This window comes from Megalopta genalis, chromosome 5, assembly GCF_051020955.1.
Source record: "Megalopta genalis isolate 19385.01 chromosome 5, iyMegGena1_principal, whole genome shotgun sequence".
Lineage (NCBI taxonomy): Eukaryota > Metazoa > Arthropoda > Insecta > Hymenoptera > Halictidae > Megalopta > Megalopta genalis.
Window position 1 is genome coordinate 15,844,909 of NC_135017.1, and position 23,289 is coordinate 15,868,197.

The 23,289-nt window shown below is 37.3% G+C and overlaps 4 protein-coding genes across 8 annotated transcripts; 2 read left to right on the forward strand and 2 right to left on the reverse strand.

The window, feature by feature from the left end:
• Positions 1–71: 71 nt before the first annotated feature.
• On the forward strand, positions 72–6,765 carry Nup160 (nuclear pore complex protein Nup160). 4 transcript variants are annotated; one of them, XR_004491975.2, is made up of 11 exons: positions 72–211; positions 447–760; positions 837–960; positions 1,043–1,569; positions 1,629–2,911; positions 2,986–3,207; positions 3,345–4,027; positions 4,104–4,807; positions 4,892–5,125; positions 5,195–5,510; positions 5,601–5,838. XR_004491975.2 is itself a non-coding variant. In XM_033481970.2 (11 exons), exons 1-10 carry the CDS (start codon positions 127–129, stop codon positions 5,294–5,296), a joined length of 4,278 nt encoding a protein of 1,425 aa, XP_033337861.1. In that variant the 5' UTR covers positions 72–126; the 3' UTR covers positions 5,297–5,298; positions 6,531–6,765. The 4 variants fall into 4 exon arrangements, 3 of the variants coding, with proteins under 3 accessions (XP_033337861.1, XP_033337860.1, XP_033337859.1); XM_033481970.2 differs by lacking the exon at positions 5,601–5,838 and adding an exon at positions 6,531–6,765 and having other exon boundaries at positions 5,195–5,298; XM_033481969.2 differs by having other exon boundaries at positions 5,195–5,298; positions 5,601–6,111.
• On the forward strand, positions 6,626–19,049 carry LOC117227057 (calcineurin-binding protein cabin-1). The gene is made up of 14 exons (XM_076521944.1): positions 6,626–6,764; positions 7,130–8,679; positions 8,751–8,918; positions 8,994–9,182; positions 9,254–9,397; positions 9,472–9,652; positions 9,713–9,837; positions 9,908–11,173; positions 11,240–11,615; positions 11,709–13,112; positions 14,718–14,881; positions 14,948–15,215; positions 15,295–15,441; positions 15,542–19,049. Exons 1-14 carry the CDS (start codon positions 6,681–6,683, stop codon positions 17,306–17,308), a joined length of 7,833 nt encoding a protein of 2,610 aa, XP_076378059.1. The 5' UTR covers positions 6,626–6,680; the 3' UTR covers positions 17,309–19,049.
• LOC117227066 (uncharacterized) lies at positions 13,103–14,658 on the reverse strand. 2 transcript variants are annotated; one of them, XM_033481986.2, is made up of 5 exons: positions 14,485–14,658; positions 14,171–14,414; positions 13,898–14,072; positions 13,558–13,811; positions 13,103–13,495 (listed from the first exon to the last, which is right to left on the reverse strand). In XM_033481986.2, the coding sequence occupies exons 1-5, from the start codon at positions 14,544–14,546 to the stop codon at positions 13,184–13,186; spliced, it is 1,047 nt and encodes a 348-aa protein (XP_033337877.2). In that variant the 5' UTR covers positions 14,547–14,658; the 3' UTR covers positions 13,103–13,183. The 2 variants fall into 2 exon arrangements, with proteins under 2 accessions (XP_033337877.2, XP_033337878.2); XM_033481987.2 differs by having other exon boundaries at positions 14,171–14,378; positions 14,485–14,652.
• LOC117226889 (uncharacterized) lies at positions 18,232–23,133 on the reverse strand. Its single transcript, XM_033481658.2, has 12 exons — positions 22,998–23,133; positions 22,019–22,275; positions 21,762–21,919; positions 21,465–21,674; positions 21,099–21,311; positions 20,904–21,016; positions 20,548–20,801; positions 19,339–19,502; positions 19,051–19,260; positions 18,767–18,979; positions 18,570–18,682; positions 18,232–18,495 (listed from the first exon to the last, which is right to left on the reverse strand). Exons 2-12 carry the CDS (start codon positions 22,084–22,086, stop codon positions 18,253–18,255), a joined length of 1,959 nt encoding a protein of 652 aa, XP_033337549.2. The 5' UTR covers positions 22,087–22,275; positions 22,998–23,133; the 3' UTR covers positions 18,232–18,252.
• Between the last annotated feature and the right edge of the window lie 156 nt (positions 23,134–23,289).

Genomic DNA, 23,289 nt, shown 5'->3' on the forward strand with positions numbered 1-23,289 from the left:
GGGCGCCAAAACGAACCGCACGAAGCGCAACATAAACGTTCGATACGTACTAAAATTTTAAGCGGCATTGTAATGTAAATTGATAATTAGATACATAGAGCGTTTATTTTCAAAGTAAACTGGAAAATGGAAGAATTTCCACTTGGTTATCGAGAAGTTGTGCCTGATCAAACAGTGCCAGAAAAATGGAACGAAATTACGTTAAACACAGGTGCGTGACCATAACCTTTTCAATTTTTCCGAATAACAGAAGATCTTTGAGAAAGACGCGATGTTTTGAGAATTGTTTAAGCGGTTTTTGTTCCTTAGAATGTTAAATATTAAAAGATTAAATTGTTTTATACATTACTTATATATTACTTTATTTTACTTGTACAATATATGGGGTGGCCTAGATTTCAACAAACCAACTAATATCAATATATGTATCGTCTCGTTTATTATAGGAGGCAGTCAAAGTACCTTGCAGGATATTAAAGTGCCAGAAAGAGCTGGTGGTTATTCATACAAAGATTGTTCAAAGTACTACACACGTAATCGGTTTATTTACTGGCGTATCTCTCACGATGTCCTTGAGTTGGTTGAACATAGTTTAGACATTAATTTGGTTAATTGTAGAATAAGGTACAAGTTTACAGATACGCCAATCTTGGATGGTATTTCAGTACATGAAATAGGTAATTTTGTTATCATACTGATAGCAACTGTTTCTAGTATACATAAACTATCTTTTCCTCACCCTGAAAGAATCTACAAAAACGTAAGTAACATAATAGAGTTTGATATAAATATTATTTCTAATGTAATAATAATATTGGTAAATCCATTTTCCAAAGGAGCTTAGTACCTATAAAGATCTAGGTGTACAATCGATATTTAGTGAAGCATCTGGTCAAAATGTTAAAAAAGTAAAAGAGGATCCTCATATGTTTTATGTTATTACAAATGCAGGAACAACAAGTCAGTTAAAAAAATATAATGAAGTATTCAGAATCTTATATCTATCTATCTTATTCATAAATTATTCGATGGTCTCTTACAGATTCTCCGGTGCCTCATGCCGCCACCTCGTGGTACATAGCACCACAAGATGCATTATTCGCACTTGCATACAACTCTGGAGTTATACTCCTGTTGAGACTAGACATAAAAACTGGTGTTGTCCATACCAGTGAGTTAAAGGAGGATTCTATCGTGCCAAGGTTCCTCAGTGGCATAGCAACTGCTTTTAGGGGTCGTAACTCCGAAGCTCATGTGGCTATGTCTTTGGTGATACATAGTTGTGGAAATGATACATACCTGTTTGCTTTGTGCCGCGAGGGTAATATCCGTATGTGGTCCTGTAATAAAGCTCAGTGTATAGCTGTAACTGATGCGTCGATCGATAATCGTGTAGCATCGCAAGGAGCACAAGGCCATTTATTGAGGAAAGTAGTAGGATCTGATAATGAACTATACTTGGGAACTTTTTTAAAGTTTACTACTAGATGCGAGTTTAGTATTTTAAAACCTGTTTTGGAAAATGGCGTGTTCAAGTTTTCAAGGCTATGTACAAGATTCGCGCAAGATGTGAGTATACATGATGACTCTATGAAAACATATTATAACTCACTTTCGTATGTCCACAGCAACATTTAGTCGATTTTTCATTCACAACTACACGATTATGGGCAGTTTGGAGAACTACCGACATGGATACCGTCGAAGTAACGCATGCACAGTTGTCGTTGAATGGTGCACGCGTTAATTCTGAGTGGGAAACAACAGTTTTAGAACAAACTCCTGATAGAGAATATGTTGTTAGCGATCCTGACACTAATCCAAGACGGGCGTACATTAATTATATTTTTCAACCTGGACAGTTTTCTTTGTCTGACATCACGAAGGCATGGGATATTTACAGAAGATCAAAACAGAATATTCATGCTCGAAGAAGATCTAAAAAACAGGTTTACGGAAGATGTACAGACGACAGCGTTCTTTCTGCTATCGAGTTGAAAGATCGTGTCTGTATCGCGGTAGAAGATGAAATCAAAGCCGAGGTGATGGATTTTGAACTTATGGATCAAGATTATTTGGAAATAGCAAATCGTTGTTGGTCAAGATTTTATTCTTGTGTCGTACAATATCACGCCAATAGTGCCAGACCTGTGGGACTATTATTATTACCCGATGTTTACGGGATAATTTTACTTAAAAAATCATCGTTCTCGCTTTTAAGACCGACGGAAGCTTTGGAATATTTAATGTTCTGCAATGAAAATTGCTGCGTGTCTCGATTCAGAACAACACCTGTTTTATCACAGAACGAAGATATATGCCAGGATCTAATTATATTGATGTCTGTGTTGGTATTATTAGAAGATCAAATGTCGGAAGAAACAAAAAACCTGATAAAGAAGGAATTGTATCATTTGAAAAGTCCTGACACTATTATCGATGATATATTGTCGAAGCTGTTGCTTGAATCGGAAGAACCTATTAGTAACATCATTATGGATCATCCTAGTTGTCACAGACTATCGAATGTCCGGGATCTGTCCAGTGCCATAGCCATGTTACTAGAAGCATTAACATATGACCTCGGGCAGCCGCATAAGCTACAATTCAACGAAGGCCACGACGCGTCCAAAATATTGCTGAATATAAATCATTTTTTCGGCAGTCAACTAGGAATCTCGGCAATATCGAAAAGCGTAACTCAAATAACGCAACTGAGATTCTCGATCTGCAGGAATCTGCTGATTTTGCAACAAATGATACTATTACGGCCAGAGTTATTCGACTCGCGATCATTACACTCTATCAAATCATCGTTAGTGCCGAGAACAGTAGCTTTAACGCAAGCTTACTACGTTGTACTATGGATTTGCGATTCAACGGCGATGCCAGCACCAACGCAATCATTGTTGTAAGTGAAATAGGTCAATAGTTTTTCGTGTCTTCATTTAGATTTATATGAAAATATAACACAAATACTTTCAGAGATTCCAGTATTCAACGTCTAGGGTTATTAAAACTCGCGGATGCCAGGGGAAACGTAGGATTCAAACAACACCGTTCTTTATCGTTGCTGGAATTATTTATACAAAATAGTGGTGCAAAATGTGCTCACAATTTAATAGCTCACACAAATTTGGATGCAACCACCTTAATACCATGGCATTACGGCATGTTGACACATGTTACGTTAATCGCACAATTGGTGTATCCTTTTTTACAATATTAGTATATATTTTGATATATATATATATATATATATATATATATATATATATATATATACAGTCTCACCGAAACAATCTCGTTCGTTTCCTTAATAATAAACATTGTATTTGAAACAGATGGCCGAGATCGGGAAACTTCATTTTTCCCGAATGGCTCTTGACCACTTGCCAATTTTTGCTTGTACAAGAATATGTTCGACTATTGAACACATGGTGCGAATGGAACAGCGCATCCAGGAAGTTCATATTGGCGGTTGCGTTGTTGGAAATGGGAGAAGCGCAGAAAGCTTGCGATCACTTCCTTCGAGCATCCGGAGGGATTTTAACCGATGAATTCTTAGCTGACACCTTGCTCGAAACCTGTGTGCAAACAGAAAATAATTCATTGATTCAGTATTATTTGAAAGTAATCAAACTGTTCGAAGAGCACAATGCTGCCGATTGTATTATTGAACTCGCTGAAACAGCTATACTGATAGCCGACAAGGATGATCCTAACTTACCAACGCTTCATTCCATAGTATTTACGCAACATTTGAACTTGGGTCATCACACCAAAGCGTACAACTGTTTAAATTCGAATCCGGACGCTGCTCGTAAAGTCGACTGTTTGAGACAGTTGGTAGTCACCCTGTTCGAGAGACGAAAGCTCATAGACTTGATCTCGTTTCCCTATGTGGATATGTACGAAGATCTTGAGAGAATAGTGGAGGGCAGAGCCAGGAGCGTGGACCTCATGGAAAATAACTATTATAATTTCTTGTACAGTTTCCACATAAACAAGGGAAACATGCGTAAAGGTAACACGAAGTGAATAGTCTTATAGCAATTAGTCTAAACGATCGAGTCACGTGTATATATATGTACTTGTTTTAGCTGCCTCCGTTATGTACGAACAGGCCATGCGTTTGAGTCAGGAGTCACAATCTGTCACCATAGTGTCGAGACAAGCGCAATGTTTGTTGGCATGTATCAACGCGTTGCATCTTGTGTCCGATAAATACAGATGGATCGTCAGACCCGTGATAGATCAGAACTATCCGGAGGATTTGAGTCATCTTGATAGACAGAGTAGTCTGAAAGGAAGCAACGAAGATATCATTCCTTATAAAATTAAAAAGCAGATCGAAGTTCTTGAACTAAATGACATCAAGAAGGAGTACTATGTAGTGGACGCCAGATTGAAAATATCCAAAATTAATTCGGAATTGCATGTGGTCGCACATGCTGGTCCTTCGGAGCTTATCATTATTTTATCAACTATAGGTTTATATACGACAGCGTTACATTTGTGCGACGAATTTAAAGTCAATAAAAGTTCCGTGCTCGAAAGTTTAACTTCGCAATGCATTCGGTTAAGTCGAAGAGAAGATTCGAATGCTTGGGATTGGCTCATTCAAAATGATATATTCGACATTGGTCTGTCCAATACGAATATTACAAACACTGCCTGGAGATTGCTACAGTATCTAACATTGAAACACGAGAAAGACAAATGCAGCGAATTGCATAAAGCAATTTCTAAAAAACTACTTCAAGAGGGGGCGTTTATCCCTCAGTGGTTGTTAATATCTTACAAGGTAATTTGAATACATTGGTGAAGAATTCGCAGTCGAATGACGTGTGTGACAATAATGAGTCGACTGATCTATTGTATATTATAGAAACGGAATGCTGCAGAACTTTTACGTCTCATGCTGAACAGTGGAAGAATAATAGAAGCCAGCGATTTAGCAGTAGAGTACATTCATGCGATCCTGGGGGATGGTAAAGAACATTTCGGCCTTGAATCGTTTTTAACGTCCGTGTCTCCAGCAGTCTGGTTACCGTTTAACACTTTGGAAGTACTTTTACATGAATTAGAAAAAGCTAGCAAAGAGAATAGTATTTTTTCTGAGGTAATACACCAACCTTCTACAGTGTATAAATATTTTAAGAGTATGTTGATGAGAAAATATTTATTTCAGTCCTATCAGAAGCTGTTAGAGGCATTGAATGTGTATGAACAGGAAGTAACGAGCGTGTCGAAGAATATGATTGAAATGAAGTTAAATAAAAAGATTTGTTAACCGTGAGTAAAGTACATTATTTTCAAATTTCATTAGTTATCCACTTAACACAAAGACAAGAGAAAGTAAATCAGCATGTATACAAGTGTACGCAGCTATTTTTACATGAACCTTCCCAAGCTAAATAATTGTGCCAAGAATGAACAAATTTCGAATAAAACCAGAAATGACCTCGTGGAATCAAGTCTGTGACCCCTTTGCAGAACAATACTAAGTAATCTAGACTTTAATAGGTTGAAAAATGAATACCTTAATGACGAAGAATCTCTCTTTATAATTCTTTCATTATTGGTTATGATTACAGCATCGAGGAAGCTTTACGTACCTACAGAACCAGTGTCCTGTATTGTGCATATTTTGGCGTACTGAACCAATCTATTGTTAATTAATATGCGTGTTTAAAAGTTTTCAAACAAATGGAAGAAAGTTAATTTGACTTTAGAAAACGGTTGTACACTAAAGACAGACTGGCAACATATTTGGCAAAAAAACCATGTTATTTATAGAATCATTTTCAAACAAGAATCTTATGTTAAATCTTATTTGCCTTCTGCGTATCATTCTCCTTTTTCAGAATATACATTGAACTATGAAGTACGCTTCAAAAATAATGACTATTTAATTAACATTTATTCAGCTATATAGAATTTTTAGCTACGAATGTGTTATAATAATTGTTAAAATGCTTTGAATTTTGTTATTTTTCTTTGTTTAATGTACTACATCGTTTTAAAAACCTATTAAGTTATTAATAAACTCACAGAAGCTATTGTGTATCTATCATACAATAAAATATTTTGATATAATTTATAAAATGAATGTTTTCAATATATACATACAGATATATGTAGTAATATTGTAATTGTATAAATACATATGTACGTATGTGTACATAATGCCATTTGGGTATCCTACATAGTAACTAGTAACTTATATGCATACATTGTATTACTTCTGTAGCAAGTGCAAGTCGAATATCGTGCCGAGTGTTACAGATGGATTGCCAGACGTGTGTGGTTATGTTGATATCGTGCTTTCTTGCTCACTCGCCACTTCCTCCCTTTGCCTAAAATTGTGAGGGCAGCACTGGTTAGATATGAAGCGTCATCCAATCAGAGAAAAGCAGTTTCTCTACCTATTTTTAAATTTCTGACTTACCGATACCGATCATGCGCATGTGTGTATTATGCCTGATGTCATGATTCATACTATTTTGGGCTTGATATCAATGCAGGCACAGGGGCAGAAACTCACTCAAACTCAACTCAACTCAGTACACAACACTAGACTCACTCAGGAGTCAGTAATATGGCGACGTTGAAAAAAACCGGTTGAATTGTTGATATTTTAAATAGAAGTACAGATTACGAAGGAATTGTTCAAGATGATCAAAATATCGGCGTTAAACGAGGAATCCAGCGAAGAAAGTGAAGAAGAAGATGTACCGACAATTACGAAAGAAGCTCAAGTAAGTATCAAATCTGTTTATCATTACCCTTTCAAGAACTATAACCTACAAACTTGTCATCAGTTTGAAAAATTCGATTACTTTGCGTAATAAATACAGTATGATATATAATAATACAAGTGATCGCGACAAAAAGTAAATGTGTTTCATAGGAGTACATTTTTTTATCGACAAGAACGTTCATTAATATTCATTATTATTTAACTTGCTTATTGATATAAATATCAATTAATTAATTTAAAAAATGACATCTTCAGAATTATTTAATTTTTTCAACAGTAATTATAAATTGTTTATTCATAAATAATAATCAATGTACTAATGGGGCTATAAGAGACTTATTAATTTGTAAACGTATGTTACAGGAACAAATAGCTCTTACTGAATATAACAGAGCCTTAGTTTTACTAAAAGAAAATAAGCAAGAAGATGCTCTAAATATTTTTAAAGATCTATTAGAAACTGAACTATTGGACGAAGTAGAGAAACCTGAAGTGCCGGATGGTAGATCCAGGCCAATGTTGTCATTGAAATATTCTTGTTTTAAGAATATTGCTGCTATACAGGTTGCATCTGGCAATTACGACGAAGCTATAGAAAATTATTGGGAAGCAGCAAATTTGGATAATTCGGATGTAACATTATGGTATAGAATAGGCACATTAGCTATGAAAACGTCTAACTTAGAATTAGCTTGTTCCTCGTTCAAACAAGGCTTGAAATGTAATTCTAATCATTGGCCATGTTTAGATAATATGATAACTGCCTTGTATGCTGTTCCTGATTATATGAACTGTCTTTTGTATATTTCTATGGCATTAGAACGAGATCCTCACTATGTAAAAGGCTTGGCTTTTCGTGATAGAATATTTAAAGACATTCCATGCCTTAAAGAATGTTATAAATTATATAATAGTGATTGGCACCTAGATCCCCCATTGTATACAGAATATGATCATATGGTGGGAGATAAATTATTAGCAGAAGCGAAGGATGTCGCCGAAAGGTGGGCACAAGTATGTAAAATAGAATTTACCCCGAAACCTCTGCCAGATTTAGAACTCAGAAAACTTGTAAAAAACTACACCTGGCTAGATTTAGGAGAAAGTCTATTAGATATGCACAGGTACATAATGGAAAGCGTCTCAAGTTTTGTTAGTAGAATTAAGCTGACGGTTCTTAATCTGGAAGAGACATCTTCAAAGACAAATACCGTAGCAGATATCATAGGAAACAACAGCGAGAATACATATGAAACTCTACTTACAAATACAATTATAAAGAAAGAAAGTGATAACGAGAAATTAATTAAAATGGACATCGATGAAATGAATTTCCCATTCGAATCTACAGATGACAGCCATGCGTGCAATGATAACGATATGGTAATGCAAGTTGAGGCAGAAGATGATAAAAAGTCCAATTTCAGTGATGTACAAATAATAGAGGATGAGGATCCTCTGGGAATTTTGGGTATAAATCAAGGTATATTGGAACAGAATCAGGCAAAGAACGAGCTAGAGGAGCAAAATAATTTTGAAACATATGAAAACATAGACAAATTACATTCTGAGAAAGTCACAGAAGATGTCTATAACAATGTTGGAAATGAGACGCAGAATGATAAAGTCAGCGATAAGGATGGCGAGAAACCATACGAGAAAGACTTGAAAAGAAATGATGAAGTGCAATCCAAGACGGAAGAAAAATCTAATGAAAAGTGCGAGGGGAAAGAAGAAGTCCAAAAAGTAAAAAAAAGACGTAGGAGTGCTCTCTGCTTCCTGCAGCAATGGGCCTGGAGTTGCAATAGTATGAGACGATCGGCAAGAGTGAGAAGTTCGAACAGGAGAGAAGCCGAAAGGGACGATGTTCAATTAGAAGAGACTCTTCGAAGAATATTCCCTACCACTTTACTGTATGTTTTTAGAATATTTTTCGGTTTATAAAGTAATTGGATAAAATAAAGTATAATTTTTCCTGTTTCAGACCAGATTCGGTAAAATTAACTAAAGATGATCCTTCAAAGAATATAGATGACTCTATGGACACAATGGATTTGTATCAATTATTCACTAATCAAGAAAATAATAGTAACAATGCTACAGAGACTGTTAAAAGCTCCGAAAGTTCAAAGTCACCTAGTCCAGACAGAAGGTAATTATTTATATATTAAAATGTTCTGTCATATACGTATAACTTTTTGATGAGGAACGTTTCTTTTCCTTACAGTCGACAGCAGAATTATTTTGGTACAGAATATGAAATAGCTGATGTAAATATGTTCATCGCTGAGCACAGTGGTAAAAGCAATTTAATGATAATCATAGCAAGATATACTGAATTTTTATGTACTAAATGGGATCAAGAGTGGCCGAAAGGAATGTCCGATATCTATTTACAAGCTTATACATTCATGAGGTAAAGTGAACCATGGAAATTTCTTTCTTCAATCGAAACTTGTGAAAGAAACTTTTCTTTTCCTTTCATAGAGATCACATTTCACATCCATCACCGTTCGAAGAACACGCGAACAACAATATTTTGAAATTGGATGCCGAAATGACTTTATTATTTGGTGAACTTCATACTGATACATGGTTGAGTAATAAACCGGATATTGTACCTTCTTCAACGTATGGTTTCCTATTATTTTGTGACTATGCAAATGAAAAAGAAACTATAAGAAAGCACACATGTTTCGTTTTAGATTAGATAAACTTGGCACAGGTATGCCATCGGAAGAACTGGGTCATATAATATTTACAAGTGTGCGGAGAGATATTATAAATGAAGAAAATATTTTCATACTGGTGAGAGTTCTATGGCTTAAAGCCAATATTTTTCTGTGTCAAGGGGATACAGATATAGTAATCGAAACATTAGAATTGGTGAGTATCGGTTGAATATAATAATCTGGTAAAAAAATTGTTTAATTTATTTACTTTCAGTTATTGAGCCATATGAAAGAATTGGAGAAACGGAATCAAAATGTTTATCTGAAATTACCGAACTGTAAATACAACTCGCAGATTAGCATTAAAATTGTGGAGAAAAAACTGAAGTCTATTCAGAGGTAGGTGTGTACTTTATGTAAAATAAAATGGAAGAATAGAATTTTGAAAAGATTGAAATTGGAAACGCAGGGGACAGAAGCTTGGCGAAATACAAACCTTACACGATGAGAAGAAGTATGCCGAGTTAGCTTACGTATTACAAGATACGTTCAAATTCGCGAAGCAAGGAAACAAATTGTTGTCTGTCAGCGACAACATAGTGGATAGAGTACAACAGTTGTCCATGTTATTAGACAGCTTATGGCAGCTGCAGCAATACGAGGAATGCTACGTGTGGGCTGAGGCCTGTCTCAACGAAGCATGGCAAAATTACTTGAATTCAACTGACGAAGTCGAACAAAAGAAATGGACAAGTTCTGTGTTGATGGCATTGGAGAAGTTGGAGGCATGCACAATCGAAGTCAGCACATTTGTTCTGAAATATTTGCCAGAGGCTCGTCTCTCCAGATTAGTGCAAAATTTGGTGCACATTGTGTGCAATCAGTTAGACGTATCAGAGACCACTGTAGGGTTGCCACTAGAAACCGTCCTTCCCTGGATTCTGTTACATTATATTTTACAATATAAAGAGGACAAAGAAAGAGCGAAAGTCGAGTCAGCATACAAGAACAGACAACACAGTTCCAACAACTATTCCGAGTCGGACGATGAAGACGACGGTGTGCCGGCATCCATCATGATTCTATTTATTGCCCACGAGTTCATGGGCAGGCATTCTTGGTGTTGTTACAACGAAGCAAAATTATTATTTTTCACGTTGAACTTGGTTATTCCAAAATTGGAAACGCCGCAGTTTTCCAGTATAAAGAGTAAGGTCTCGAAGTATCTGGAACAAATATTCTACTGCTTGTACGGCCATTATAATAAGGTGAACAAGGGACGACCTAAACACGTGGAGGAACACGGAGTGCCTCAAATGAAGGTCACCTGGGAGGGAGCACAATTACTCTTCGATTTTTACAAGCCCAAGCAAATACCGGATTATTTATCGCCGAGGTCTTTGACAATCAGTTCAGACACCGAAGATTTGTTCAAACGCATAATCAAACTGATCCCCCCAGAGAGTGATCCGAACCAAGTGATCGACGAGATGATGGCTTACACGATGGGCGAGCGAGACACTATGCCTACGGTGAAGAAGCTTCTGCCGCATTCCATGTCTACCATTTACTATTTGTTGGCCGATTTTTACTTCAAGAATTGCAAATGGAGTGTGGCGATACGATACTATCTGCTAGATCTGTGCTTTCATCCAACCAGATTAAGCTCTTGGGCAGGCTTAGCAATGTCGTCGGGCACTGTGATAGATTCTTGGTTGAACAAGTACAAGCCTATGTGAGTACGGTTGACCTAGTTAATTCTGCTTACCGAATGATCCTACCGAATTTTTCCTGATTCCAGAAACGAAGATAAACTTCTAGCGAAAGCAAAACTGACCCAATCCAGTTACAAACATGCCGTCAAACTAGACTCCTGTAATCACATCATATGGACAGAGTATGGGAACTTCGCCTATGTTGTTCACTCGTTTTGTTCGCGACTGTTGAAACAGGAGACTGATACGTTGAGCATGGAACGATTCGAGATTCTAGAGACTAGGAAAGAAGAGATGCTAGAAATAGCAAATCAGTGTTTCCAAGCCTGCGCTCGTTTGTTCATTGAAACCAAGGATGGACCGATACAGCATGACGAGAGGTGGCTCTATCAGTATATGCTTGGGAAAGTCGCAGAGAAAAAGAATCAGGAGCCACCAATATTTTTAGAACATTACGCAAAGGTAATTTGTAGCTATCGGAGAACCTATTAATATATCTATTAATAGTTATCTGGTTAGTACCACGTACCGATAATTGATTCTATTCTGTTGCAGGCCAGCGATCTATTGTATCACAACAATGCACAATATCCTCGCAGAATAAGCCACAATAGTCCCCAGCATCTCTCGGTGGAAGCATTGGAGGTCCATTATCGTATTCACGCGAGCATATTAAAGTATCTAGAGCAGCATGAGGGCAAGCCGCTGAAGAAATCGTTGGGGCAGCTGCTACATTTTCATTTGGAGAAATGTGCCGAAGGACCCTTCATGAAATACAGTTCGAAGCTGAACGACAAGAACAAGGAGGACGGACTTTTCGCCGACAAGAACGGTAGTAAAGAAGTGGAATTCGCTGCCCAGGGAGATAGGAATGTCGTCACCGTTTCTCAGCGATCGAACAGCATCGAGGAAATCGAGATAGTCGACAGAACGAACAAAGGCTTTAGTGCATGTAGTCAGCGTATCTTGAACGAGAAATCGGAAACACGGAAGAGGTCACCCACCGACATGCCACAGGACAATCCGAAAAAAATGAAGATGGGCAACGTGTCGCATTTGCAATTGATGCAGGACGTTGTCGCTCTAATAGACGACGTAATTTCGAGGGTCTGCGATATGGTCTCGCAAAAGGAGAAAAGGGACGACATTATAATGTTGTCCAGCGACGAGAGCAACGAATCCAAGCAACAACAGAAGAAGAAAGCAAAGATGAAGAGTGTCGAGACCAAGAAAGCTCCATCGAGCACGATCAAAATGGGTAACGTATTCGAAGGCGAGACGAAATCAGAGAACGTCCAAGACTTGATGGATGCACTGATGAAACAGGCGATGGAGATCAGCCAGGAGACAAGACAGTCGACGCCGGAAGACGAGGATACGCGAAAATTCGACGGGAAATGGTTGCAGAACGACGATTTACAGTCCGCCAATAAAGAACCGAAAGACAAAACAGGGGACAAGAAGAAAGTGCTTAACAAGGAGGAGGCGTCCTTGAGCAGGAGAGGCTCGCAAGAAAGCACCACGACGACTCAAACGACGACAACAACTACGGAAACGAACAACACTAGTTCTAGTAGCAGCGACGAATCCAGCAGCAGCGACGATAGCTCCGATAGCGACAGCTCCAGCGAAACAGAAAGCGATTCTCCAGGTGAAAGCGACGTCGACGAGAAGAGAAAGAAGGACACCGATTTCGCGCGGAAAGAGGAAAACATGAGGGACGAAGATGTCGCGACTCTGATAGCGTACTGTCTAGCTGGCCTGGAACAGTGCGTTCTGAGATTTTCTGAACATTACAAATCGTTCTACAGACTGTCGCACTTCTTTTTCAACAATAAGACTGCCAAGGACATCACGAAATGCAGGAACTTGTTGTTGGACACTTACAGCTGTCAGTTTTACCGCGGCGAGAATTTCCAAGGACTGTTTGCTGATAGAAAAAGCACCAATTTCTTTAGTGTAAGTACGCATTGTATTTCTTTTTTATTCATTTTACTTTACTTTGCGCTGGACAGAATTTATTGAGTAATTTAGGACAGATATTTAAGCAACGCATCTTGGAAAACTGTTACGTTGAAACATTGTATGATTTCCGAATTGTTTGGCTTGCCAGTCGAATGTGCGTAGTCCACAAGTACAGACCCCCTAGCCGTTCCATCGGTCACAGGACTTACATTGGTCACCGTAGACTCCTCTATCGATTCCGGCCACATCATAATCGTCGCAGCCATCGCATCCGATGAGATCCACTCGGTATTATTCGTCATACTCAGTCGCTCTGCTTTGTTCAGAAAATTCATGATAGTGGAGTTTAGCTTCCCTAGTACATTGGTACGCCATTCCTGTTTGAAGAATAAATACCACTGGAATAGGCAAATATTGACATTCCTGTGACAATAATTACCATACGTATGCTGCTGCTCTTAGCTGTTTCCCATGGGAATATAATACTGACTATATCGCTATGATTCAATACAATTGAATTGCTCTCTGGATCTTGTCCAAAATTGAACTCTACATTGGGTGAAACATTACCGTTTCCAGAGACACTGGACCCTAGTATAATAAGCTTCCCCAAGTAAGTAGCGAACAATGGATCCAACGTCATTGCTAAAGCAACATTCGTTAATGGGCCGATGCATAAAAGTGTTATCTCACCTGATGACATTCGTTAGATATTATTGAATATGAAATCGAGTAGTATACGAAGAAATAAATGGTAATTTTTAATCAGTTTTCTCAACCTGGATGCGCTTTTGTTAAGTCCAAAAGCGCCAAAGCCGCGTGTTTACTTTCATCGACGCGAGCAGTAATTGCCTCGGTGAAACTAAAATTCCCAAAACCATCCGGGCCAAAGAAGGAATCGTCAGATTTGTACTTATTTAAGAATGGCCTCTGTGCCCCTTTATACACCGGTATCTGCAGAAATTAATATTACGCGTGTTCAGCCTTCTATAAATTAGGATCAGTAATATGAAACGCTGTTTCTTGCACGAGAAAATTCAGTGGAGCCTTACATCGCTTCTGTTTGCGATCGTCAAAGTTTTCAGTACATTTCTCATCACATTGTCCACGTACGTATTTCCATATGTACAAGTGATCGCCAACACTTCGAATCCTTTTGATTTAAGAATTAAAAGAATGGCTATAGCATCATCGGCACCGGCGTCCGTATCAATTATCACTTTTCTCGAAGAGTCGGTAGACCTTGTGGGATCTTGAAAACTAACGCCCTTATACTTATTTACGATGAAGTATATACTGCGTGAAGATAATTTAGAAGTTTCTTCGTGTAATTCGAGTAACACGAAAAGGATGTTTTAATTTTTACCTAATACTGCACCATGCCAGACAAAGAAATATCGTAGCAATGTTGTTAGCAGCTTTCTTCATAACTCCAACGTTAAAATGTACAATATTATTATTAAAAATGTTGCGCACTATACACTATTCTATTGCAATTGCACTGCAAATATGTAGTGCACTGTAAATATTAACAAGACTGACTCCTCCCCGTGTTTCTTATCATCGCACTAATTCTCGCTTATCTTCCTATCTTCCCAGGGCGTGTGGCATATACCTAATCGCGAAGTAGATAGACCCGGGAGTTTTGCATTTCACATGTCGCGGTGCGTCACGTTGTTAATGCAAGTACTCAAAGAAACAAACGATGGCCGCATGCTAATGCAGTTGAGCGTACAGTTGGGGAAAACGCCAGAATCGGACAAGTAAATAAATGTTTTACTGTAAATGTTCGTATTACGACGAGAAAATGAACTATGTTATTTTTTCAGGAAATACTTACGCGATTCGGAAAGGGAGCAATTGTCTCGTCAAGCATTGACTCTTTGTTTGCAATCTCTGCGAACGAAAGTGCAATTGATGGGAACGGCCACTTCTGATCCCATATCTAACAAGAATCCAGACAATAGAACTCAAGTGCTTCTGGATACGTTCTGGGTGTATCAGAGAGCTTTAAAAAGTTTCCCTCCCAAGGAGCAAGCTATCCAAATGCTCTCTGCCTTGCTAGTGGATACGTACAAAACATACGTGGGTAACAAAGTAAGTTCTGTTTCATACAACATAGGATACAGTGCAACACTACTTTTCTCAAATTTTATGCAAACTTGTCCATCGATAGAACTTGGAAGGAAACGTATTAGAGATTGCTACGAAGTTTTGCAACGAGTACAATTATAACCGCAAGGTCCTGAGTAAGCTACTCTCCAATCTCGACAAACCTTCCACGGATGCTCAAACACAGCCTCAAGCTGCGTCGCCGACCCCTGTAGGTTTTATTCATATCGCATGCTTTTTATTCGTATACTACATATACTACACTAAAAATTGATTTATGCTAAAAATAAATGTTTTCTATATGCGAATAGGTGGTCACAACGCAGAATCAAATTAATTCTGCTTCGCCACAGTCGTCCCAAAGTCGGAAACCGTACAAGAGTCTGACATCGACTGGTCGACCACGAGGACGGCCACCAAATGTAAACAAGTATTTGCAGGCGATGCAGCAGGGCGCTAGCCCCATGAATCAATTCAACGCGAAAGCAAATTTTCATAATTACATGGACACATCCAGTGGAAATCGTTCCCTGATTAATCCATACTTCATGCATCCGTTGGTAGATCCGAACATGCTATCCACCATATTAACCAGCGGCTTGAGCGGTAGCATGATGGATCCTCTGTCGGCCATGAATTATTTGAACCAAATAGGAAGTTATCAAGACATATTCAGACAATATCAGAACAATTTGTCTTCGCTGACCAATCTTGCAGGTGGTTTAACCAGTACTATCGCCAGTGCATCCAGCATAAATAGCGTGCCAACGATGAGCACTGTCGCTCCCAACATCAATAACACACCCAGCACGGGCATCAATAGCTTGGGCAACATGAACAATCTGACGGTGCAACAATTGCTGAGTTTGAGTAACACGACCGGCACAACTGCTGCACGGTCTACGGCTATACATCAACAGCAGGCAGTTACGACGACCACGTCGATTGCCAAGGATAGGCCCAGCATATCTATAACGCCGGTCAACACGGTGCCACCTAAAACGAAACCGTCATTGAAGCAAAGCAGCTCGCAAAGCGATTCGTTGTTGTCGGCTCAGCTTCCTAAGACTCTGCAGATATCTCAACCATCGAAACAAACGTCTCTACAACCACCAACTACTCAAGTTTCCCTGCTAAAGCCATCGGTTGTTCAACAACAACAACAACAACAACAACAGCAGCAGCAGCAGCAGCAACAACAACAACAACACGTCAAAACCAGTCCACCAAAGCAGATGAGCGCTCCCCAAATACGAGTCTCAAAGTCATTAACCGAACCCCAACCGGCTCACAATCCTTCCTTATCACATTCCCCATTGAAAAACAACGCTACCGCGAGTGCAACTACCGTGCCACAGGCTGCACATTCAACGATCGGTGCAACAATTAGTATCAAGCAATCGTTATCGATGAACGTGACTACCTCTCAATCGGGTACGTCTTTGCAACACAAGTTGCTGTCGAAGAAGAACTCTCAGCGATCGTATTCACAGCTCAGCACGCATAATCCTATCAGGAAGACGAAACCGTCGACTAAAGCGATGCCTCCGTTGCCCACCAGCTTCTCAGATCTGTTGAACACTATGCCAGCTAGTTCGTCCTCCATGACCCAATCCCCTTACATACCCTCGGAGCTGAGCGGTATCTCCGTGAGTCCCATAAATCCTCAAACCGGTATGAAGGGTCAAGCAACAAAGTATTCCAACTATAAGAAGTCTCCAGTGAAAACTAAAACACCGTCCACGGTTGAAATATCGGCTCCTCTGCCTAATTCGTTTTCTCAGACAAGCTCCTCCGTCGAAGCTCTGTCGATGCTTTCGCAATTGAAACAGCATTCACACCTGGAGATCATACCTCAGCAAAAGGCGCAAATCAAATCGACGATGGACTATTCGAAAAATTTGTCCTCAGGTATGAGCATGGTACCACAAAAACTGGTCGATCCTCTGAGGCCATCTAACGTGGTAGACTGCATAACAATATATGATTTGCCTAGAGGAAAATCGAGTAATCTTGCTAATAAAAAAATGGAGAAACCAATCAATGATAACGTCGAAATAATAATTTTAGACGATTGAGAAAAAGATAAGACAAGAGTAACGGATTCGTCTTGTCATCGATTCACCATTTAATTTAGTATAGTAATAGTTGCTCGAACAATGCTGTGGAATATCTTTGCAACTATACGAGTTTATATCGACTCGAGACGACTGAAACAAATTGCTAGCCTTCTCACTTTTGTGTCTGAGTATATCATGCTGCGTAGGCCTTCCGATTGTCATTTATATATAGATTTAAAGAAATAACGATGATAGTACTAGGTAACAGATTTGCGCGCGACAAATTCCCATTTGTATAGCTTGTGTTTTATAATGAATAACACCTTATGGTACCGGTAAAAGGAAAACACTATTTATTCGTTTCTGTATTCGTGTTTTTCTATACTTTTTAAATTTGCCACGAATCCATAAAGATCCACAGTAGTAATAATAGTAACAATAACAGAAACAAAGTATATTGTAAATTATAAAAATATCGTGTAATTGCAACAAGGAGCAGTGAAAATGTAATTTTTCAAACTTATAACGCTAGCATAGTTGAATGTCGCTCACATATTAACAACGTCCTAGAAACAACTACTAATGTTTTACACAATGCACCAATCGATGAACTTTTCTTTTATATGTAAAAATAAATTAGATAACAGTCAAGTATAATATTACCTATTAGCAAGACTTGTACATTTTCTAATAATTAATTTATAAATACATCTTTACAATGAACAAGAAACATGTGCATAATGAAGGTGTTTCAAATATCGTTCGCTTTTGTAATATAAATCAAGTAATCAGTTTTTCGAACGTGTAAAATTTATTTCTTTGGAAGGCTTATTATTATTAAAATATAAAATGTTATATATGTAAGTTACTATATTATTTGTTATTCTGGGGTTTTCGTACTAAAAAGGCATATTTTATTATATGTATACAAATACGAAATATTTATACAATCACATTTGCGTTTATTTCTGTGACAACTTAAACGAATTTGCGGGTAAACCACGTACATCTAAACCTTTAACAGCAAATAGGTAACCTGCTTGCGGTTGCTTTTCCAATTGATCCTCTTTCAGTCCCACACGCGACGATGTTACATATAACGTGTCATAATTGGTACCACCAAATGCAACGCTGGTTATAAGTTCAGCATTAGGGATCTTAACAAACCGCAGCAATTCGCCCGTTTCTGGTTTTATATTCAGTATCTATAAATATTCGTTATTGTGTTTCATTTCAGAATACAATGAATTTTGACAGCAACTATAATTAAAATACTCACACCACCTCCACCATACACAGCCACCCAAAGATTCCCATTTGTATCTATAGTCATACCATCTGGAAATCCTTTGATATTATTTTCTCGAAGATCAAAGACTGTTCTTTTATTAGCTGTATAAAGAAATTAATTAAATGTTACTTCATTCGATACGATAAGAAAGCATTATATCGTAATGTAAATTGTAAATTTCTTACATATAGCTCCTGTCCGAGCATTGTAATTGTATGCCACTACCCGATAGCTGAGCGAATCAATGTAATAAAGTGTGTTATCGTTAGGACTCCATGCCACTCCGTTACTTATACCTACAGGAGTTACTTGTTTTTTTAGAAGAAGATCAGCATCGAGACTGTAGAAAGATCCTTTGTTAGGAGCAAATGACCCATTTACTTCACGAGCCATTGTTCCTAGGAAAATTATTTTATTATGTAGAAATAAAATTTACAACAATAAATTTACATAATAGTCTACAACGAACCACCCCATAATCTTCCAGAAGAATCTACTTTCGCATCGTTCCACCTGATTTCTGCAGGATCACTGTCCAAAGCGGTCAGCATTTTAATTGCACACTTTGAAAGAGTTCCTTTTCCATTCCATGTAACTAGCACCAAATCTGTATTAACTCCAGCTAGAAATGTATCAGGAATACCATCAACAGGAACTACAAATCCAACGGTTCCATTTTCTAAAAATCATAATTATAAAATTTATTGTGTTTCTGTGAAGCAAATTGTAGACAATATAAGTAAAAAACTGTGCTTACCTATGTAGGCAGATGTAATAGTCGACGTCGAAGAATCGTACCTAAGTATTTCTTGGGCAAGTATATCAACGAAATATAATGTTCCAGAAGTATGATCCCAATGTGGACCTTCTCCCAATGTGTACGGACCTGCTAACGGTATTATAGTCGGTTCTGACATCTTCCTAAATAGTAACAATAAATAATATTAGTAAATACTATAATACTATAAATAATACAGCACAACATACAACTATAAACATTTCATACATCTGTACACAACATAGTTATTTTATATATATACAAGACCACAAACATGCAATACGTGTATTATAAAAGTTGTTACATACATTCATAATTTCCTTTTAAATGGATACTTAAAGAACAGAATTGTCGTCATTCAAACATTTGAATATTGTACTTAATAATTATATAGTATATTACATACCTACCTTAAACTGTTTACTTGTAGTGTTCAGGAGATTTCAATTTTGATCGAAAATTGGTACAGTTCCGACGTTTTGTACAAATCCAAGAGTTCTAATGATGATGTGGACTTAATATATCCATGTCCCTCTCTCGCTCTCTTTCATACTTAGGCATGTATATCTATAATCTATATGACCAATAAACACATGTTTATGAGATAAAGGTACAAGTTAACATATGTACACATGTACCTATAATTTCTGCATAACTTTTAATCACTTATAATTACGTTGATCCAATACCTTCTGCATAACTTTTAGTCACTTTTAATTACGTTGATCCAATACCTTCTGCATAACTTTTAATCACTTTTAATTACGTTGAAGTACACGGACATCCAATGGTAGTACATATCCATATTGTATGCACCTACATGTGTACATGTTATCTGTTCAGGCTGTTACATCACCGACGTTTAATTAAAAGGTTATCGAAAAGTAGATAAACGCCGTAATACAGTTCAAAAAAAGAGATACCGTTATTGCTGTAAATCTACAATATAAATTTGTCGACTTCCACAATGCATTTGCATATACGTATAATTAAAATACAAATTTTTAATAGTAACATGCATATGTGACGTGTAATAATACGTACACGTAAAAGACTAATCTAAAAAATAAGAAACAATGGTTTCATTTAGTTTTGCATTTTATTTCGATAATTACAAACTTTACGCAATATAAGCTAATTCGCGCTTTGGAAAAGTTATTCCCATATATCAGATCTATTTGTATCATTCATGTAGTAGATTTGAATCGATCATTTAGTACAAACGAATTTGCTAGAAGGCCATGTACACCCAAATCATGTACACTGAAAACATAACCGGCGTGGGGTTGTTTAGTTAATTCCTCTGCGTTTAAATCACGCCTGGATGTAGTTACAAATAAAATATCTAATAGAGCTCCTCCGAATGTGCAGCTAGTTACATAGTCCACGGGTAGCTTCAAGAATTTAATCACTCGATCCGTACGAGGATCAACGTGAAGTACCTGTTCGACATTAGACAAATATAGCATACAGAGTGCAGAGAATGCGCAGACATTATATAGATATCATGGTCTCAAAGATTCTATTTTTCAACATGTACTTACGCCGCCTCCACCGTACAAAGCGATCCAAAGATTGCCGTTTACGTCTATAGTCATTCCATCTGGTAAACCCGAAACATTGTGTTTCGCGAGATCAAACGCGGTTCGTTTATTACCTATGAAAATCGATCATTATTACGTATGTACATATTTTAATGACACTTCATTGTTAAGCGTTAATTGTATCGAATTCCATACTTATGGTTCCAGCGATCGGATCGAAATCGAATGCAGCAATTTTTCGTGTAGGGGTGTCTATGTAGTAAAATGTATCATCCTCGCGATTCCAAGCTAATCCGTTGCTATTTGTAACAGGAGATAATTCTATCTTCGGTTTCAAGTCAGAGTCGATGCGATACAATGTTGCCTGATCAGGTATAACAACATCGTTCGCTTCGGGACCGATTGTGCCTATTTCGTTAATTCAAAATCTTTGCTGTTATCGCCTACCATTATTTCGAATCCAACCTAGCTTTCCCTCTTATCTGTCCCTACCATTACACGCAGTCAAATTCTAATTGAAGGTTACATATATGTACATATACAATATCCATATGTAGTTACCACCCCAAAATCTTCCAGAAGAATCCACTTTTCCGTCGTTCCATCTAGTACCATTTCGATTAGTGTCGACAATGGCCAGTGTCTGGGAAATCGATCGTGTAACATTTTTATGGCTGTTCCATGTAACCAGAACGAAATCGGTTCCACTACCAGCCACAAATTTATCTGGTTCATCGTAAACAGGAACCGCCACTCCGACAGGACCATTTTCTACCATAATCATGTAACATAGATTTTTATTCGGTCAATTACGCATACTTTGTGTAGATCGAAAATTAAAGAAAATTATCGGTTTACCTATGTAAGTGCAAGTAACATCTCTCGTTATAGGATCACATCTGCAAAGCTTCTGTTTCTCTATGTCAACGAAATAGAGTTTTTCAGTACGATGGTCCCAATGAGGACCCTCGCTATGTTCGAATGGACCTACCAGTGGAATAATTTGATGTGCTTTGCTGCGAATACGATGTGCATACGTACATATTTATTTCTTATTACAGTTTATAATATACATATGTGTACGTACAAAGAATGTGCGAAATCCTTTCACTTACCTACTATGTGTAAAAGCAGCAATGTTTATCAGTCCAATAAGGAAAGTTTTATAAACAATGTTCCACATTATTCTATAATTACTCGTACGAAACAATTAAGAAAAAAGTACAGAAGCGAACTGTGAAACATAGGAAATTTAAAAGGACTGCTTCAAAGTGATCAGTTTCAAAGAAACGCTACAAATGAGACTTGAATGTCAGTTTGCATTGTATATATAACGTCAGTTTGCATCTATGTGCATACTATCCAGGCCATTCTGAAAATTTAGTAATTAATAAAGAACTTTTTATTGTCGCATTACGTATCTTCAACAGATTCGCTATGTTTTTTCGCAAATATGCTTTAGATGATTTTCATAATAAAGTAACAGAAACGTGAAAAACATATGCCTGTGATCGCATATAGATAATACTCGTAAGACTTGTAAATTACATGACACGCAGTCTTTGAAAATTTAAACACTCTAAATTATCCTTTCCTTGACAGTGACACGATATGGATAATTTGCATAAATATATATATATATATATATATATATATATATATATATATATATATATAATATAACATTCTCTAAAATTTGTCCATTCAAATAATTAAATTAAGCTTTCTCAAATGACGAAATTTAAATATCCGATTATTCGATATTTTCAGGCGACTGCGAGACTGTAATTTTCATAAATTTGCGAAATTATCTAAGGCAAAAATGTTCTACCGATAATAGAATGTATCATAGACGACTTTAAATTCTAACTTGTATAGAATGCTCATAATAAATTACTTCGTACAAATTTGTACGCGTGCAATGACTAAACTTGTATTTTATTTCGATCACGGTTTCGAATAAATCTATTACACTAAACATATAATAATAATTACTACATTGGAATACAAATTGTTGATTGAAAATATTATTAAATAATATTTAATTAAATATCCTTTTTAGATTTTATTAAAAAAAATAGGCTTTAGACCTACTTTTATAAATGTAACTCTAATACTTATCGATACTACGTTTATATCTTGTTTTATTTTTCATTTTACATACATTAAAACTGGTTAGGCAATACTTGCGTCTCTTGTGGTGAAATCAAAAAGCTTCGTTCAGAGTACGTACAGCGCCAATTAGCATAGCAGTGAAACGCTCAAACTGCTAATCAAACAGTAGCGCATCTGACGGCGACGTATCAAAGCTTCGTTCAATGTCCATACAGCGCCAATTAGCATAGCGATAAAACGCTGAAACTGGTAAACAAAATTACCGATAATC